Source organism: Dermacentor andersoni, chromosome 3 (genome assembly GCF_023375885.2).
Source record: "Dermacentor andersoni chromosome 3, qqDerAnde1_hic_scaffold, whole genome shotgun sequence".
Lineage (NCBI taxonomy): Eukaryota > Metazoa > Arthropoda > Arachnida > Ixodida > Ixodidae > Dermacentor > Dermacentor andersoni.
The window spans coordinates 104,275,123-104,295,581 of NC_092816.1; the positions used below are offsets into that span (position 1 = coordinate 104,275,123).

The 20,459-nt window shown below is 51.4% G+C and overlaps 1 protein-coding gene across 2 annotated transcripts in view; it reads left to right on the forward strand.

The window, feature by feature from the left end:
- Positions 1-19,428, forward strand: part of LOC126541312 (uncharacterized) — a 68,375-nt gene extending 48,947 nt beyond the window's left edge. Inside the window, exons 2-5 of one of the 2 annotated variants that reach the window (XM_050188055.3) lie at positions 4,988-5,255; positions 13,614-13,760; positions 14,019-14,095; positions 15,020-19,428. In XM_050188055.3, coding sequence (XP_050044012.1) covers positions 4,988-5,255; positions 13,614-13,760; positions 14,019-14,095; positions 15,020-16,007 — 1,480 coding nt within the window. In that variant the 3' untranslated portion in view covers positions 16,008-19,428. Of the gene's footprint in view, positions 1-4,987; positions 5,256-13,610; positions 13,761-14,018; positions 14,096-15,019 lie in introns of both variants that reach the window. The other variant, XM_050188046.3, reaches the window with a different exon arrangement.
- Positions 19,429-20,459: the final 1,031 nt, after the last annotated feature.

Sequence of the window (20,459 nt, forward strand, 5' to 3'; positions counted from 1 at the left end):
GGCGGCGGCGTTTCGAAGGAGGAGGAGGAGAGAAGCACACATTCGCGCAGCGCGCTCTCGTGGCCGGTCCCATTGCGTGCGGGAAGCTCGCCACAATCGTGAGGCCACAGCAGCTTGCCTCGTGTGTGTGTGTGTGTGTGTGTGTGTGTGTGTGTGTGTGTGTGTGTGTGTGTGTGTGTGTGTGTGTGTGTGTGTGTGTGTGTGTGTGTGTGTGTGTGTGTGTGTGTGTGTGTGTGTGTGTGTGTGTGTGTGTGTGTGTGTGTGTGTGTGTGTGTGTGTGTGTGTGTGTGTGTGTGTGTGTGTGTGTGTGTGTGTGTGTGTGTGTGTGTGTGTGTGTGTGTGTGTGTGTGTGTGTGTGTGTGTGTGTGTGTGTGTGTGTGTGTGTGTGTGTGTGTGTGTGTGTGTGTGTGTGTGTGTGTGTGTGTGTGTGTGTGTGTGTGTGTGTGTGTGTGTGTGTGTGTGTGTGTGTGTGTGTGTGTGTGTGTGTGTGTGTGTGTGTGTGTGTGTGTGTGTGTGTGTGTGTGTGTGTGTGTGTGTGTGTGTGTGTGTGTGTGTGTGTGCACGTATACGCTTTTCCTCTCGTGAGTAAACGCGAAGTGCAGCTTTTCGCAGCTGCGTGAATTATAGCGCGCGCGCGGGCGAAGAAAGCGTTTGACGCCGCCCGCGTCGCCCGCATCGGATGCACGCCTCGGCGGTCGCGTGATTGAGACGCGTTCCCGCAGCCTGCCATGCACACGCTGCGTATATTTCGCGCAACGTGCGTGCTACGATAAAGAAACTACAAGGTTTAATAAAATAACAGGTGCTTCCCCACCTTTCAGCTACGTGCGAGCCCCCATTCCTTCTCATCCTTTATGGCGCCTAAATCATTTTCTGTTGTGATTGTCTCGCTTTCATCTCGCGCGATTTATCAACGTTCAGTCGCACGCTGCCTAGAGGCACGTATGCACAGGCCATCGCACTGTTTGACCGGCCTTATACCTCTTGTTGGTCGGCGCTCGTACAGAGATTCGGTGAGCTGCAGCATGCTTGTTTCGGCATACCATTCACACAGTAATCAGGCGTCCCAGAAGTCTTTCTCCGATTACAAGCATGCAGAAAGCAGAAAATATGACACATAGACACACATTGTTTATCTCGAAGTGCAGGTAACATATTCAACTTTGTGTGTACTCATGCACGCAATTAAATAAATTTTGATGTGTGCTGCTTTCGTTGGCCGGAAGATATCCAGGCGATATTCCAATTCCATCCGTGCGTTTTAGTCAACATTTCGAGAGGGGCGGATGTTATGCCGTCAGTAATTCTGCACCGTAATCCTGCGATGTCATTCACTGGTGTTTAGTAAACCTGTTCCTTGACATAACCCCAAAGAAAGAAATTCAGTGGTGTTATGCCAGGTGATAGTGGAGGCCAGTTGATGGGACCAGCACAGCGAGATCCATCTTCCTAAAGTGTTGTATCGAAATAGGCACGATAATCCAACTCCCAATGAAGTGGCGAACCATCTTGTTGGAAAATTAAGTCCGGAATTAATGTCCCGAATCTGTGGCACAAATAATAACTGCAGCATATCTAGATAGGTATTGGTTGTGGTTGTCGTTCCACTGAAGAAAAAAGGTCCTATAATTTTAACAAACAAAGTAACATTGAGTATATATGTAACGTACAAGAACTTGAATATGTCGCATGCAATTCAAGATAAAAGGTATCTGTGTATGTGTCGCATTTTCTGCCTTCTGCATGTTTGTGAAGAGGGAAAGACTTCTGGGACACTCTCTAGCAACAATTAAAGACAGCGCGCTGGTAACTCCATTTATTGCTAGTACTAACTGCTTCCCTTAACTACGATATCAGAGAGTTCGAGAGAATCGAGGGTTATTTTTGAGCTAGTATACAGTTGTTTGTAGCAACGTGTTGCCTACCCACACATTACTTCCCCAGAGCTCGGCCGTTGACTGCTGCATGTATATACGACATTTGCCGGGGAACCAGACGCGTTGATGCCGACGCCAATACGCTTTACTGGCGTTAAGTCCAAATCACCGACTCCATGATAAGTAAAAGCAGTTCAGTAAAAGCAGTTCTGGACCTCCAGATATACGATCGCCTTGTTTGCATCTGGCGAATTATATCTTCGCGTTCCTGATAACGTTGTCGTGTTGCGCTATAGTCGTTAATCATCACATCTTTGAGATTCGGTTGCCCCCGTGGACGTTAGTATCGGCGAAGACGTCGTCGACGCTCGTTAGTGTGCTAGTGTATATATATATATATATATATATATATATATATATATATATGCACTCTTCGGAGCGATGGGGTGTGTTCGCAAGATCAGGGCTTGATTCGCATGCACAGCAGGTACATTGTAACGCGCCGAGCCGTGGATGCGTAGATGGAAGTTCAAAGAGGGTCGCTCTTGATATATGCGGCCGATTATGTCGATTACGTTCATATGTGGCTCTCGGGGTAGTTTACGGCAAGCCTGAGCAGAGGCCCGGGTGCGCCGGCGTCAGGGTACTTCGTTTCCGCGAGCCGGTCATTATATGGCCTTGCCCCTGCGGTGACCGCACCCACGGTAGTCTACGCTGCCCACACATGTCCGTAGAGAAACATATACGCGCGCACGTATTCGTCCCTGTTGCTTGCGCACTTGCGTGGTGCAGCACACTTCGGGAACCCGGTTCTTAGTTCGCATTTGATTCTGGGAAAAAGAATAAATGTGTACAGAGAAGACTGTTGGGTGGAATTTCGCTGATCGTCGATGAAATCAGCACGGGATGATTTATTAACACGAAGACATCTTCCGCGCTTCCACATTGTTTGAGCTTTGTTTATCGTAACGTAATAAATAAATAAATAAATAAATAAATAAATAAATAAACGTGAAAGAAGAAAAAGATAGCCACAACTCTCTGTCAGCTTCGCTGTAGTGTCGCTCTCGTTGCGATCAGCAGTTATTTAAGCCGGACAAACAGAATTGAATGCTCTGAAGTTTGATAGAATTCGCAGCTTCGCGAATTCTCCGCGCAATTCGGCAATGTCGTGTGAGCACTAAAGTACCAACAAGCGTGAGCCGTTCCTGACTGGCATTAAGTGAATTAGGCAGCGTTTATATTTCTTCCCCCACTGCATTAGTATGGACAGAGGCCTTACAGTATGAGGGCGGAAAGCGCATGTCTGGAGCGCATCGCCATTTTCTGTAATCAATCGCAAAGCGAGTGCAACATCGCACGCACCGCGAACGTGTTGCCACAAAACTTCTGACGTCACGACCGCTCTCGCTTCACACCTATTGGGCCGTATCCGATCACGTTGGCAGCTGCTCGGGTCCTTCTGCGATTATTATTGGCCTGAGAAAGTTGGCTCCGCCCCGGCGGCCCCTTCGCACTCGCCAAGCGGCTTCACCGCAAGACACCCGCAGCGCCCAGTCGACGGTGTTGGGGCGACACATTCTTTTTCTTTCCTTTCTCGCCTGGAAAGCCGCCAATGTTGACGCCTTTGGTTGGCGCGTCGCCATTGGCCGGTACGCAGGCCGTCTCCATGGCAACTCCGCCTCGGCCCGGATCTTCGGGAAAGGGGGAGGGACATTGTTTGGGCCACTATCGGGAAAGTGGGAGAGACGCGTTTTTTTTCGGGGGGGGGGGATGGTGAGGAGATGAAAAGGGGGCGAAATCTCGGGAAAGAGGGTGCGCATATCGGGACGGCGGGAAAAGCAGCGGGCTACAACGTCGGGGGATGAGGCAACCGAGGGAGGTGTTGTTCGAGCCAGGCGCTTTTCTCCCCTGTCAGGCGCACGTAGCAACAGCTGCAGCTTTCACAGGGTTCCCCGCCCTGACTCGTTCCCACGGCTAGCAACACACAAAGGGTGGGTGCGCGCGCGTTTGCGCTATCGCTGGCGTGCGTGCGTACGCTAGGGAGCGCCAGACCAGCGCAACCACCCGCGCTCCCGCCCGCCCGCTCCTTTTTCTTGCGAATGAATCGAACAATGCTGACAGCGGGGAAGCAGCGGCGGCGAGCCAGCCAGAAAGATGGTTGCATGAAAGCCCTTTCTCGCTGCTTGCAAAACAGCGGAGAGTTGGAAAGGGAGGAGGGAAGTGGGGCTTCTGGGGCATCTGCAGCTCGGTGGGGAAGGAAATGGGGAAAACGATGGGCTCGGAGAGGCCCTGTCTGCAACCGAAGGATGATAGCATGAGGAAAAGAGAAAAAAAAATAACGAAGAGAAAGGAAGATAAGGAAAGACGAGATGGATTGGCGAACTAGAGCGGCAGCCGCCGCCTGTTTCTGCTAGAATGGCTGCTACCGCTGGAAGGGCGATTCACCGCAAGGCATCCAGCCGCGCACGCCTCCTCTCCTGCCGGTCTGCAGGGGCACCGGCTTTTATACGGGCCCAATTTGAGCTGCTGAGCATACAAAGCACGAAGAGAATGGGAAGAGGAGACCGCGTGTGATGTGATTTTCTTTCTTAGCAGCTCTCCTGGAAATCCCGTCAGTTTGTGTTAGCCTCCGGTTGGCACAGGAGAAGAAAGAAATGACGCGAAGCTTTACTTCCCACTCATACACGAAGGCAAACCATGATGTAAAACTGTAGAAGCAGTGAAGTACAATATGCGAGAATTGGAAAGGAACGTGCGTTGTGATAAGGTGTATATAGGCAACCTTGCAGTCTATAGTTAGTCACGTTTTAAGGATTCTGCGGTCTAATCAGAGAAAGCGATCGTCTGCACTTTGTTATACAGGAAAATTAGAATTGCTGATCAGCGTTTTGACTCCTAGAATGCGCACAGTTGGCGACCCCGTGGCTGTGCTCGTATAGCTAACCTGGAGTGATTTACACGTTTCTTGTTGTGTACACGAGTGCCACTCTCAATGACATGGTGTCATTGTTAGCGTTCCGCGAGGAGCTGTCAGTGTTGAAATACCTGTTGCCCGATGATTTACTAACATGGTATTTTCGTCCTTTTTCTGTATCTCGTTTTTCCAGGCGAATGTTCCCGCCTTACAAGGTCCGGGTAACGGGTCTGGACAAGAAGGCCAAGTACATCATGCTGATGGACATCGTAGCCGCCGACGACTGCCGGTATAAGTTCCAGAACAGGAGATGGGTCGTGGCCGGCAAGGCTGACCCCGAGATGCCGAAGCGGATGTACATCCACCCGGACTCGCCGTCGACTGGAGAGCAGTGGATGCAGAAGGTGGTCTCCTTCCACAAGCTCAAGCTCACCAACAACATCTCCGACAAGCACGGCTTTGTAAGTGCTCCACGCTTTCAACATTACGTTTAATAGCAATCGTCTTCATGGTTCTTCCGTGAGCCGGTCCGGGCACTTTCGGCATCTACTGGAAGACACTGAAGTTCGAGACTATTTCTCAGCAAAACCTTATCTCAGGAGTCTCCGAAGAACACGATTAAACTTGTGTTGTGACAACAGCGACTATAGGGAAACCTTGTTATAGCGAAGTCGCCGGAATCGTAAAAACATCTTCTGTATCAGTATAACTGATACAAGAAGATGGTAACCTCTATAACTGTACTTGTTCACGCCCGTGCGAATTGAACTGCGGTACCACGCCTTCACTCTACACTCCATCACTATACCAATTGAATCGCTATAACATGGTATATTTATATATATAAATATATTTCAGACGATGAGTGGGGCTGCGCCCTTCACTCCCAAGTATATCCCGAGACGCAGAGACGACGCCTTGCAGTGCTGTACGGCGGTACATGGTAGTGTGTGTGCGATAAATATATATTTGAGACGTTGCCTGCGTGATGCGTTTTACGACCAAGCGTAAATGGCCAGCTGTTCAAATCGGCGGTGTCTGTCTGAGGCCGCGAAGCAAGCGAACGAGGAAGGCGCCGGAGGAGAAGAGAATCGCGCGCCGGGAAAAGTACTAGGGAGCGCGCGGCAAAGTACCCTCACCTGGAGGAATGTGTAGGTAACGTTGAGCGAAGTGGGGATAGAGGAACGAGGCGAAGCGTCACAGAGGAGGAAGGAAGGTGGAGGCGCGCTGGGTTGACCTCCACTGTCTGCAGGTTATCTTTGCAGTGCATACATACAGGGTTCTCGTGATAGCATCGTCCTCGCGCTCCATACGCTGTTTGTGCGAGTGAAAGCGTGCGACGGTGAGCCGACGATGGCGGCTCAATGCGCAAGGGGAAGAAGCGCACCGTATTCCGTCGCGCGCATGGCACCCTGGCACCGGGTGGAATTGGGCGTTGTACTTCAGCCGCGCGCGGTCGCGGGCCTTTTATCTTGCAAGGGATCTGCTTTGAGGGCAGAGTCTATAGCAGGGCAAGTCAATGCATTTCTGTCAGGGACGTGAACGGCGCAAAGGAGAACGGAAAGTGGATGATTGTTACAGCGATTCTCTTCGTCATCTTCCACTGTCCCTCGTGGTTCGTGTTGCTCATTTTTACGCTAATCTATGGTGACCTATACGCTCTTGCCCTCATGTCAACGACCCGGCGTCTGAGCACGCTGGGCCTCTGCAACTGTGCCTATCTCGCCTCGAGGAGTACTCAGAGCAGAGGCGTCGTATACCCAAGTCGAGAGAGAGAGAGAGAGAGAGAGCTGTAAAAGCGCACATACGCACTAACGCACACGGGAGTCCGGGGCGAGAGAACGACGCGCTCGCGCCTGCAGCCCAGCGTGCGCAGCTGCGGCCCGAGGAAGAGAGAGGGAAAGGCCGCTGGCGCAAGAGCGCGCCGGAGGAAGGCGTAAGGAGCAAATCGATGCCGCCAGGCCATGACCGTGTGGCCCCGCGGCTGCCGGCCAGCGCAGAGCTGGCAGCGTCAGAAGCGGGGGCGAGCAGCCAACATGGCGCTCTCGTCGCCACCACCGCCGCCGCCGCGGCAACGCCATCGATCGCCGCGCGTGCGTGAAGGCGAGCGCCCGAGAAAGAAGCGAGGCGCCGCGCCTTGAAAGCTTTCCCGCGCGCGCCACTCCAAGAAGGAAGGAGGGAGGCGGGCGGGCAGCGGCGGCCGCTTGATATATGACGCCAATATTCCCGCCGCCTACAAGAGGGCTTCGCCCCTCTCGTCTTTCCCTTCGAGCAGTCCCTTCCTCTTTTTTTCCCCTTCTGCGCAAGGAAACAGGGAAATCGCATTTGTGCTCCGGCCGGGGCAGTCCCTACGCGCACAGCCGCGCGCGCAAGCGCCTCAACTGGCTTCCTCTGTGTGTACGGGCTCCGCCAAACAATACTGCGATACGTCGCATATAAGGTATACACGCACATGATATATATATATACATATATATATATATATATATATATATATATATATATATATATATATATACGCGCACACACTCAAGTGCGGCAGTGTAGTCGTGTGGGCCGCAGCACGGCGCCTGGCGCAAGTCGTTAGGGAGAGGCTCCTTCGTTCGCTCGGCGTGTTCAGCGTCGGAGGAACGGGCAGTGAAGCCCGCTTTCCGGGATCGCCCTCGATCGCCTCACCACCCTCCTTCCTCCCCCTCACTTCGCATGCGCTATTGCGATAGCGATGCCACCGCCCCGTACAGTCGGTCTCCGAAGCAGGCTCGTCTAGGAGGGTGGAAGGCGGGTTTCGAGGGCTCCAAACGTTAAGCGACGACGAGCCAGTGTCGAATGTAGCGCGCTGCGGAAACGAGGGCGCCCCTGATGACATTTCGCTTCGTGGGTCGCCTAACAAATGACCGCCGCAACCGCGTCGGCAGCAGCCCTGGCTTGCTTCGCTGGCTTCTCCCGCGGCTTTCTCTCGCTCGCCTCGCTCTCTATCTGCCGCGAGCGTGCGGAAGCCGCACAGCGGTTTGGCGACAGGATAAGTGGTGGCCGGGTGACCATATATATCAAGGAACGTCACGGGCTGGCTCGACGCAGCGCTCACCAATCTCGCGGGGGCTTCATTCCATCATCGCGGCGTCGCATGACGCACGTCTATGTAGCTGCCATTTTCCTCGTTGACTAATGTGCGGTCGAAGACAAAGCACGTTAAGAACCGCCACGGATCGCACGATTTGGAAACTGGTCGCGTTTCTCAAGACCCCTGTATACATACATACCGACCGGCATAATCGTTTATAGGCAACATCGGAAGAAGCGCACGCGTGGAAAATAGTGCAAGGAAACAACGTTTCGACACCGACGGGGTCTGCGTGCTCGGCGTCAGCAGCCGCTCTTCCATTGTCGCCACAGGGTAGTTTGTCAAGCGGAGAGCAACGTCCTTACAAATTCGGACCCGTTCGACATTTTGAAATACGCCGTCCTTGCAACGTAGCACGATGCGACGTGGAAGACTAAATCAAACTGACTGCTATGCGCAACGCCTCATCGTAAAATGTAAGGCTGCTCTGGGAAGCAGTTATAAAGTGAACGAGATACAAATATTCAAGACGGGGCTCGTGCGCGCACGCCATAGGCAGCAGCAGCCGGAGTAGAACGCTGTAAACGCTGTAGAACGTTGTAAACAGTCGGTTACTACCTAAATTGCCTCACATATAGCAATTCTATTATAATTTAGCGGGCCGGTTGAGTTGTCGTTGGCTTTGGTGGAGTATATAGGCAGAACTTTCGGGTTCCTCTATGCTCAGGAATCTCGGTTCAAATCACCGTCACCGTGCAAGCCTAACATTTTCCGCTTTGTGGTGTGGCTTGATCCTTGGACAAGGCCCACCGAGGTTCACTCACGTTTCACATGTAGAAATGACACTAGAACGACCCAGTAGCAAAAAAAAAAAAAAAAAAGCTCCCTTGCCAGTCGACGAATGGGAGTAATCTCGCAGAATCTGCAGGCATATGACTGAGTAAGTTTGCGCAAGAAAGTGGAAATGGAGCGTGTTGCGCGTAGACACCTTCGTCTTTGCTATTTGTGAAGTGATCCGGTTCTGAATTATAGACAACGTAATAAGCACCGCAAGTTATTCACCACTTTCATGGCATGATGACAGGTGTACCATACCTTCTTTTACATTGCCTACGAATGAAGAAGTACGTAACTCAACTCCAATGTGGATCAACATTTCAAATCCATTATCGCGTAATTATCGATCGGCACCGGTATACTGCACGTACGAATTTAGTGCGTTTCTGAAGCCCTAGCGAACGTGCTAGCAGCCTTCGCTCTACACATCTGTGTATACAGCGCGTGAAACGGAGTGTATACGTGGGATTGTATATACCGACCCAGCGGATTGGTCGACTGACAGTGTTTACCGCCGGTTTCTTCACGCGTGAAGTTATAGTATGGTTGAAGGATAACGATACAGGATAGGTGACTCGGCTTGCGCGAGCTTTCTTTTTTCGTTTTCGGGATTCCCCCGATGCACTGTATCCCAGCGAAGACAATTTAGATGTCAGTCTTCAACTTCTCGCGGTGCTCTTCTGATGTGCGTCCTCGGAAGACTTCTGTTTTAGATAAATTCTTGAAGCAATCTCGCGCCTTCTTCAAGTGCACTTTCGGCCGATATTGACGCTTGCGAGAGGGCTAATTTTATCGCGTAGCACCATAAGCATGAAGTTTGAAGCCTCAACGTCTCCGCTGTGCGCGCTACACCCGAATACTCTGTCCATGCAGCGCTTCGTGGCGTAGTTCAGCGCGTCACACCGTGGACTTGGTAATGGCACACGAGGAAGACGTGTACGCATAGCAGCCGCACTTACGCTTGCAGATGGTGCATGTAGCCCGGCTCTTCTTTTTTTTTCTTTTTGTTTCCTCCACCTACAGGCGTCATCTTATTGTCTGAATACGTGCTGCCGAGTTTGCAGGCATCGATGTGGCAGCTTCCTCATCCGAGGTGTAATCGATGTCGCCAGCGCGAGTTTCCTTCGCTCACGCGCCCCCGGGAGTTGGTGGCGTCAAAACTGAACGCGCGCAGTTATTATAGACGTACATACAACGCCGAGAGATGATGACCCGCGAGAAGACGCGCTGACGGCGGTTGTGGTGGTGGCCTTCATTGAATTGATTTCTGGCGCCGCGAGTGGCGATCATGATTACATAGGCCCGAAGGGCGGAATACAACGCAACCCGGCAGCAGCAGCAGCAGTAGCCAGCCCGTTCTCGTTCGAAAATGACGCCTCTGTATACACACAAGCCGCGGGGCGCTCGCTCGCGCGTTCCACCTCTGCATGCTTGCTAACGACGATCGCGCGATGATGGACGCGTCGAGCGCGCGCAAGGTTGGCTTCTCGCGTTCGCTGATTATACTGCGTGCACGGCAGATAAAAAAGAAAAAGATAAAGAAATAATAATAATAACCAAAGAAGGTTGTACAGCATCAACAAGCACGCACCTTTCTGACCTTGGCGCATGTCACGCGCCTTGTGGCTTTGTTTATCTTTCCGTTCTTTTTTTTTTTTTTTTAATGTAGCCGCGAACAACTTTGTTTCCTGCGTACGCATGCATATGCTTGTCCGCGCCAACGAGATTCCCGTTCGCTACACGTGAGCTCGTTACGCGGCTCTCGCGCCGGAGCCCGGCGTTGTATATACTTCTCACCTCCGTGGTGACGTGCGTTGATTAGCTTATACAGAGAGCGCGTAAGTGCGCGATGGCTGTATACGGTGCGTTGGGTGAACAGAAGCTGGTCGTCCGGATGGACGCCCGCATGTCATACAAGTGCCTCACCGTGAAGCCAAAGACGCGAGGAAAAAGAACAAAGAAAAGGTTGGAGGACGTAGTGAGAGCTAATGGCAAAAAATGGCCTTTCCGAAGGCCCTTATACGAGCTCCACAGAGTGTCTATATAGCTGGGCGGCGTGTTCAAGTTCGAAGGGCTTTTGAAACGCCTGCGGGTCTTGCGCGTTCAAGTAAACTGATAGTCCCAAACAGTTGATATGAAAATAGCCATGCATGAATGTCTGAAGTGGTGAGTAAAACAATTGCAGTTACCGGCCCATAATGGTCTATATATCTAGAATCTAGAAACTCTTTTGGAATCCCAAGAAACAAATTTCGATTAGCAGATGCACAGTGAATAAGTTTCCCTTTCTTTTCCTTTTTACGTTCAAGGATGCGAGTACCCCTCCCCTGTAACAATATCTGAGCGAAGGTTATGGCATTGGAGGTCACATGTCAGTGTTATAGGCTCCTGCATCAATCTGACCTGCGTTAGCTAAGCCCTTCTTGTGCCGCCCAAATTTCCAAACTTAGTCAGTCCCCTTAACTATCTGCGCATTGCACTCCGTTTTCCTTGAGTGGGCATGAATCTTCTCGTATTTAATAGACCGCTTGTTGCCTGTTATGCGCGTGAATTAAACTGTCCAACTCGACTCAAGTGCGCCCGCGCTTTTGTTGTCTCCCTTTGTTCCATGCCGTCTTCCTATCTCCCAACTTTGCGGCTGTCATCTTCTATTCCAGCACGCGCTGCAGCTCCTTAAGCTTGCATTCAAGTTTGTTTGTTGTCCTCCAGGTTTCGGCCACGCTGAGTTCGTGTTGGCATTGTACAGCGATCGCACTCGTTTTTTTTTTTTTTTTTTTTTTTGTCTTCTATGATATCGATATGAGAGAGAAAGTAAAATGTGAAAGGCAGGTAGGTTATAACCAGAGTAACGGTCCAGTTGGCTACTCTGCAGTGGCTGGCAAAGAGAAAGGGTAGAAAATACGAGGAGAAAAGAAAACATGAAAACGAATCTGTCCGCACTGACACGACGAAGCCGCTTCATAATGACTACAGTGCGTAACACAGTCCCGATGCTGTTAAAAGAAAACAAGACAGTGTTTTTTTTAAAGCATCTCGGGCTGACTTCAGCAGGAACTAACGGCCAAGGATTTTCCTTTCCGTTAAGTATAGAGGACGGCGGTCGAGTTCGTCGATAACTGAGGTTCTTTAGCGCACGAAAAGGGACGAAAGACAGTGGCGAGACGAGGACACAGCGCTATCGTCGTCGTCGAGTTCGTCGAGCTCCGCGTGGAGCGCCGTGCCTCGCGCACCGAACTGGGAGCATTTAGATGCGTAGTCGTCTTTTCACACCCTCAAACCTCGCATTCGATAAATGTGCTTTTAATTCGTATAATAAGAGAGAGAGAGAGAGAGAGAGAGAGAGAGAGAGAGAGAGAGAGAGAGAGGAACGTCAAGCGGTGTTTCCCAATAGCCTGCGCTCGAAACACGGCGGGTAATAAAATCCCGAGGAAACTGTAGGATTCTCTCGCACGTGGCAGACCCTCGCGAAAGCGGGAGATGAGCGCGCTCCCGCGACTCGCTTCGGCCGAGCCGGAGAGGATAGGGAGGGTGCGTCTTGGACGACGCCATTGGCCGGCCGGCCGCAGCCATGCGTGCGGCGCGGAGCCTTCCTTGCGAGCATCTCCTCCCAACATGGCGGAGGAAAAAGTGTCGGTCCCGCGATCGATACTTGCGGCACGTCGAGTCGCGAGCGTCAAGCGGAGAGACGCGTGGCCCCGCCGCCGCCCGAGGCGCTGGAAGAATCGCCCTCCGCTGCGACCGCTCTCTTGGCGAAGCTTCGCTGCTGCGTGTGTGGAGTGCTTCTTGGTACAGCTCGGAGCGAAGGGGCCGAGGGGAGAGGGGGTGATTGTGCGCGAGCGGCGCCGCGGATTCAGCGCCGCTCCCGGCACCGTCCCCGCTAGGAAAAATCACGGTGAACGCGCCAACCGAATTTCGGGAAAGCGACTGCAGGGATGAGGTTAAACAGGGATGCGGCCGGCCCGGCACGCCAGCTGTGGGCATTTCTTCGAAGATTCTTGGCTTCAATTTTTGTCTCGTGTGTGTGTGTTTTAGTTTTATTTGTCGTTGTTGGTGTTTGCATGTATGTTACGTTTCTTTACAAATAATGTTGCAGTTGTGATATCCTGCCTCTCTTGCGTCTTCTTCTTCTCCTTTTTATGCTGTCGTTGTTTACCGTGCGCTGATGTATCATGGCTGGACATTCCTACTACGAAGCGAAACCAAAACAACCGTATGAAGCCAACAAACAGTGAAACCTAGCAATGGGAAATTATAATCTTTCTTAATTATTATTAAATTTTACAAACTATCATACCTAATATCGGGGTAAGTGCTAATCTTAATAACGTTGAGAGACAAGAAAATGATGGTACAGACTAGAGAGCGAAGTGCCGTAGCCCGTACTCTAGTTAAACCTAAGAGGAAGAGCTGCAGAAGTTCGGCACGCTACATATATCGTAATGCATATAAACGGTGATCTGTTTTGGAGTATCAGAACAGAGTAACGATTATTATAGAATATTGATGAATAACAGAATTCGTGCCTGAGAGAAGAGGAATTCAGTCGACGATGACGTGGGAGTCTGTGACGTAAATGTTGCTAAAGACTGTGGTGGTTGCTGAAACCAAGCACAAAACCGTTTATTTACCCAGGCATTGTAGACATTGGAAGATTTGGAATGTCGCTTGATTGAAGGAAATAGCTTATCGCTTTCGATATCCCGCTTCCATTTGTCGTTCAGCTATACCTTAAGTAACCCAAGCGTTATTGAATTACGCGATAACCAAGATAGATACCGGGTACTCTTAACCCGGCTCATTTCAGTTTAATTTAGAATTTAAACGCTCACAACTCCTTCGCTGTATTCGAAAGAGTACGCAGTAATGCGAAAACAGCGGCAGCCAATATTAAACCGTCGCTATCTTGTCTCGTTTCAAGCAGACCATCCTGAACTCGATGCACAAGTACCAGCCGCGGTTCCACCTGGTGCGGGCCAACGACATCCTCAAGCTGCCCTACAGCACTTTCAGGACGTACGTGTTCAAGGAGACAGAGTTCATCGCCGTCACTGCTTACCAGAACGAGAAGGTACGGGTGCCGTATAACATGTTTGAACAGGCCCTCTTGTTGTGTCGTAATAACGCACTTGTCGGACGTGCAGTGCAGTATTCTATGCGTGATGTGCTTGAGCGCCTGTGCATGCGTGGTGTGTAAGTAAACGCCACACGCATGTGATGTGTGCAGTTTATCTGGCGTGTCAGCTATGTATACCGTGACTCAAGAACATAGGTGCAGCGATCCTTCTTAATTAACCCTGCAATGTTATCTTCTTTTTTTCTCCCACAGATTACGCAACTGAAGATCGACAACAACCCGTTTGCGAAGGGCTTTCGGGAAACTGGTGCCGCGAGGAAAGATAAGAAGTAAGTCACGTGAACGATGGATTAGAATTGATCTCAATTGAGGTACGAGGCGTTCTAAACGCGTGCGCTTCTGCTACATGCGCGTTTAACGGCAGCTAAGCCAACTGACCTCCTACCGCCAGCATAAATCTGATAGCACCATGGTCGCGGTTTAACAGATAAAAAGAAGCAAGGGTATTGAAAAAAAGTCTTTGAGCTTAGGAATGCTGTGAGCAATGGTATGCGCACACCTCATAGTGTTAACAACGCTTTTTCTTGTTGTACACTACTGTTATACCTTTATTAGTTGGAAAAAGGTCGCGCTAATCAGGCATTCAAATAGGACGATGGAGGCTTGAAGACAAAACGAATTCGTTTCACTTGCATGTTTGTTAAGCCCAACTCAGCATCGGTGTACTAGCCTGTCCATTCGAATCGGTGTTATAGTTTTCTCTTATTCTGCAATTTTTCATTTATGCTTATCACGCGCTGCGTGATTGGTTACAAGAAAGTGATAACATTTGAAAACATGATTGATTCCCTGCAGAAGGCTCTTTCAGTAGCTGTCTAAAGTGAACTAGCGAACATATAGACACCGCGACGTGCCTCAGTTAATTAAGAGGCTGTGCAAGGCACAAGCGGTTATTGCTTACCTGGAAGAGCTGAGCGGGAACTGAATAGTGTTTCATCGGGTACAAGTCTTACAGCAACCATGAAACACGCGCCTTTATTTGACTGAATTCTATTTCCTTTGCTTTTGTTTTCCCTAGTGATGGTGTCTTTAGTTAAACGCGCTGCAGCTGATGGAAATACAGAGCATGCGAGGCACTCAACACTTAAAGGAGCCCTGCGGCAGCTAACGTACGAACGAACAGAACAAATGCATCGCAAATATATAAAATCCCCGCCGCTAACCCACGCGTTCGTCTTCTCCTTCTCGCGCAGGAAGTACGCGCTGCCTCCGGCCTCCAAGTCACTTCCGGGCGGCGCCCTGGCGCCGAGCGACGTCAGCTGTCCGACCAAGATCGACGTGGACGACTCGTACTACAGCGACGACGACCGGCGGACGGAGCAGTCGCTCTCGGCCGACGAGACCTCGTCGGCGGGTCCGCCCGGCGGCGACCTGTCGCCGAGACTGCACGGCCGCTCGCCCGGCTCGCCCGACCATCATGGCGGCCTGGGAGACTACCTGCCCTTCGCCGCCGCCGCTGCGGCCGCTGCGGCGGCGGGCGGCGGGGGTCCGCACGCGTCGTTCCCGCTGCAGTACCTGTACAACCAGAGCCTGTACCAGCAGAGCCTCATGCTGCAGGACATGCTCATGTCCTCGGCGGCGGCGGCCGCGGCCGCGGCGGCCGCTTCCAACAACGCGTCCCCGACCTCGGCGGGGCGGCCCGGCGCGTCGCCGTTCGGCTTCAACCCTTTCTCGGTGCGCAATCTCCTCATGGCTAACGAGCAGAGCTACCTGAAGGCGCCCAGCCCGCTCAAGGCGGCGGCCGACGAACACCTGAAGAGTCAGCTACGCTTCTTCCCGTACCCGCTGCCGGCGTGGCGGTTGCCCGCGGGCGCCGGGGACACGTCTCCTCCTCCACAGTCTCAACCTCCTCCTTCCGCCGTGGCACAGCCGCCGTCGAGACCCGGCTCCTCCTCGCCGCCGACCCCCAACAAGAGTTCCGGCGTCATTCCACCCTTCGGAGGTCTCCGGCAGGAGAAGATGTGCCTCCTGCGGGAAGGCTCCACCGGAGAAGACCCCATGTCCTCGGAGAGGTCTTCCGCGCCGGGCAGTCCTCTGGCGGCGACCTGCCCGACGCCGACGACCACGACGGCGTCCATGTTGATGATGCGGGACCGCTGCTCGTCGGCGACTGCGAACTCCGCGTTCGAGGACGGCAGAGTGGGCCGTGACTCGGAGGAACTGGTCGACGGCAATGACTGAGGGCGGCTCTCGCCTCGGTGACACCGCGACCAGGGACCCCACCGGTGGTGTCGCGCCGTGAACTGTGTCCCGCTTTCCTGCGGTGCTTGTGCGAACGCAGTACACATGGACGACGCGCGTTGTCCTCGGTGCGTTATATAGCGCTTGAACGATTTCGCGTTACGTGGACTTGTCCGAGAACTCTGTCGTGGTCGCGCGGTGTGAGTGTGTGTGTCTGTGTACAACTCGTGCGCTGTGGAAAGAGAGGAGTGGGTCATGCGCCTGCTAGCTCTCAATTGATTTCTTTTTCTGTGAGTTGGCTTTTCTCGAAACCACGAGTTTGGAGAACAGTATACATGTTCACGCCACCCCGACGAAGAGACGTTGCGAGTGCTCTGCAAATAATACGCAGGATTGTGCGTCGGAAAAAAACAAAGCGCCCTTTCAGCGCCGGACGTTTCGCACTCTTTGCAAAGAATAGCAGCAATCGGTACTTTGTAGGTATCCTCTTCCTCACCATTTCGGATGTTTTTTTTCCCTTCATAGTCGCATTTCCTGTGTATGCCCCGGGTGACTCAAGCGCAGCGATTCAACCTTGCGTGCAGAGGCAAAGCGTTTTCTCTCTCTCTCTCTCTCTCTCTCTCTTAATGTCAGCGGCTCTGATGTCGTCACTCGAGTGTGATGACAACGCAATACAACGAATGCAGCGGGAAGCGATGTTTGCCCACTGCGACATGCTCTTGCGTATATATATATACACACCGTCGTCATTGATCTTCCACGAATGGTCAATTTTCCAAGCTATCTGCATATGCCGCTCCCAGAATAAACATTTATGTTGCAGACATTGCGAACCAGTAACGGAAATTAGTCTAAGGACGGATGCTAACAGTCTCATGACAAGCATGATCAGAATCAGTTCCGCTTGTAACGAAATTTCGGCCGTCAACTCGATGTGGAGATAACCACGTATTTTCTATCGTCAGCGGATTTATCGTTATTGACGCCATGTTGTTGAACTGGGGCGAAAGACAGCAAAGCACAGCCAGTTTATGTGGAGAAAATACAGATCAGGCAGAAAATATGTAAGAGTCACGTAAAAGAAGTGGGTCATGCTATTGCCCGTTCTAATTCTTTTTTTTTTTTGGGGGGGGGGGGGTATGCGAGTTTCAAGTTCACATTCCTCAACCGCACGCTGGAGAGTACAAAAAAAGAAGAAGAAAAGAAAGAAACCTGCATCAGAATGAACTGTGTTAATACGTCCTTCATATGCACAACAGATCCGAAACTCAGTAAGGCTCAACCCCAAACGCGCTCATCAAACTTCTTAACATGACGAGACTTCAGAGAACTTATTTATTTTGACGACTCTAAACGTCCTTGCCTGTAAACGTCCTTCATCAAAGAAGTCAATCTCGCAGCACCAAACCTGCCTTTTCTTTCACGCGCTGCGAAGGTATACCGACAAAGCCATTTTCCCGAGTGAACCAAACTCCGTCGGGCCTTATTGCGATAACCATCTCTGGGCCCACTCTCGGAGTCTTAGATGGGCAGACAGAGAGAGAGAGAGAGAACACAGGACCGCAGAGCCGGAGCTGCATCCTTTCAGCGCCCACTCCTATATACATAGAATATAACGCATAGGGATCACCCGGGGCTTCGGGAGCAGTCCTTGTTTGTTCGCGGGATTTATGCAATACTCCGCACATCCGCGTCGTTTCGCCTCGGGCGCGAGGCGGGTATAGTCCTGTGTGTGCATACCTTGTCTAGTCAACTGCTGCATCGACGCGCGAGCGAAAAAAAAATAGACGATGAGACAATAAAAAGAAGGGACGTAATGCAAAACGTAAGCCGAACGCGATCGCGCAATTTCGACGCTGCTCGCGAGGTCGGCGACTTTAGCGCAACAGGAGCGCGGGCATCTATCTCTGTCTGCGTGTGTGCGCATGCAGCGTTTCTCCTCCCCCCCGACCGTGTCACGTGTAAAGCGACGTGGTATACGCGTCTCTCCATGTCGTACGTGGTGGGACGGCAATTTGTTTTTCTATGGAGGATTCAGAGTGATGGTGAACGAAAGACCTTGGCGTGGCAGCAAGAAGTGGCGTGAAGTGGCGTCAGCGCACTCTGTGAAATTTTTTAACATTTTACGTGGCAAAAAAAAAAAAAAAAAAAGCAGCCTTCTGTGTCAAAGAGAAACCAAACCCGTATTCGAGAAAGAAAAGAAAAGAAGAAAGAAAGAAAGTAAAAAAGGTAGCTCGTCTAACTCGAGAGCTGTCCGCGATGCGCTTGTGACGTCATCATGCCTACCGCTGTCACGAGTCGTGGAGGCCTGATCGTCCACCAATCATGAGAGGTTGCTGCGGTCAGAGACATTTTTTTTTTCTTTGTAAATATCGGTCCTGCGTCACGAGCAGGCTTCAAGCAGCCTGCGAAGTAAGGTCCTCGCTACGCTAGTGATTACAGAAAGAACGGGCAGACCGAAGACAACAGAACCGCGTAACTGCGTTTACGCGATTGCGACGGTAGAGGACTCCGTCGTCTCTCGACCCCGACTATAGAGCACGGCATCTCGCGTCATAAGCAAAGACAGCGTATACTAGGAAAGTGTGTCGAGTCGAGTCGGCCTTAGTAAAGAGCCGTCTCGGATCGAACTGCGCGCAATAACGCCGGCGCGTAACGTGGACTTGGAACCAGGAATTGTGGGAAGGCTTTCGGCGCGTGACGTGAGGTGCCGCTGCCGTATTCGCAGTCGATTCGGTACGCTGGTGTCACTGAGAGACGAGCGGGTCGCGTCGAGTCAGTACGACGCGCTTCCGGTCGCACTCGCGTATACGCGGCTCGTGACGCCGTTGCATTTAAGACGCTAGGTGCTAACGGAACCTGTCCTTGAAGGCTTGGGTAGTCACATGACGCGTGCACATGCAGCACGTATACAACCGCGCACTGAGCCAATCTGAGCACCGCCTCTCTCTCTCACTTTCTGTCTACATGTATACGTATACGTGAGCTTGTTTCTAGTTTTCGGGGGCGATTATTTATTTAGTTCTTTGTACAAAAAAAGAGGAAAAGATTGTTCCTGCTTAGAAGTGTGCCTCCCCCTCCGCTTTTGAAGCGTGTTTCGTGGCGACGTCTGCGTGAGTGTATCTGTTGTCTGTGTTATGTTGCTGGCATTTCTATGTCCCAAGTTTCGTCGTTTGTTTTCTGACGGCAGTGCGCTGGCTGCTTGTTAGCAGCAGCGCCACCTCTTTTTTTTTTATTCGATTCGGTTTGCGCCTGCGCGTGACACGCGACTCGAGCGTGTCGTTTTGTTTGTGTCTTTGTTTGTTTTGTTGTTTTGTGTAACGTCGTGGACGTCCCCTCTGCGCACGAGAGCGCAGAGCTCCATGTCTCACCGACAGTTAAAGACAAAATTAAAAAAAAGAAAGCGGGAGCATTACACTGACGTCAAAAGTCTTTGTGTGTTTTTTGTTAAGTAGTTGTAATCGCCGAATGGTCTGTTGTCGTATATAACGGAAAGAAATTTGAGCGATATGAACTGCACAAGGTGGTGGTGGCGGTGGTGATGTTGATGGCATACATAGCCGGCAATTGTTCCGCCTGATCCTCCTTCGAGTTGAGATCAGGGGGTGTGTCACCAGGTGTCGATGAGCCCCGTGCCTCGCAGGAAGGCTATCAGCAGTCGTTGCGCTCTCTTCCTGAATGCCGCGGGCCCTCCGGGGAAAACAACGTCTTCAAAGGTCCTGTGCGTGAGACCGCTTTTTTGCAGGTTGTCGACCAACGCGACAACCGAGTATACCATCATTTGCAAATGGAAGTGCGATGATATACATCAGGCGAGAAATACCTCACGTCACCTTACCAGTGCAACACCTTTGTTCTACCTTCTTGGAAGTCACCGCTGTGCAAGTGTGCCTAGGAAAACGAAAACTCAGTGTGGTGTCGGTGTATATAAGTCCGCGCAGGAAGGTCTCCATGGAGGCGTTCATAAAGGACCTCTGCATTCGTTGCCCCTCTCCTATAATAATCTGTGGGGACTTTAACGCACATCATTCGCTTTGGGGAGATAAGACTACAGATTCCCGAGGCAAGGAACTAGTCACAGCCGCGGAAGCTGCTGACTTGTGTATCGCGAACGATGGCAAACCGACTTTCTTCAGACCACCAGATTCATGGAGTGCCATAGACCTCGTGAACTGCACAACTTCAGAGGAACTAAGGCTGGAACTGGAGATAACTTGCTAAATAAAATAGAGCAAAAAAATAAATAGAGACTGTTGCAAACACGTGGCCACTTAGTCATACCAAGTCGTAGCATGTTACCATGCAGACGCTGGTCGTTACAGTATAAGCATACCTACAAATGCACGACCGTATAATAATGGAGTTAGGCAGTCGGTAGTCCACCTATGGAGGCTTTATACTCCTTAGCTGCTTACGGAATTCCAAGTAGATCCACGTAAATGTACCGATCTT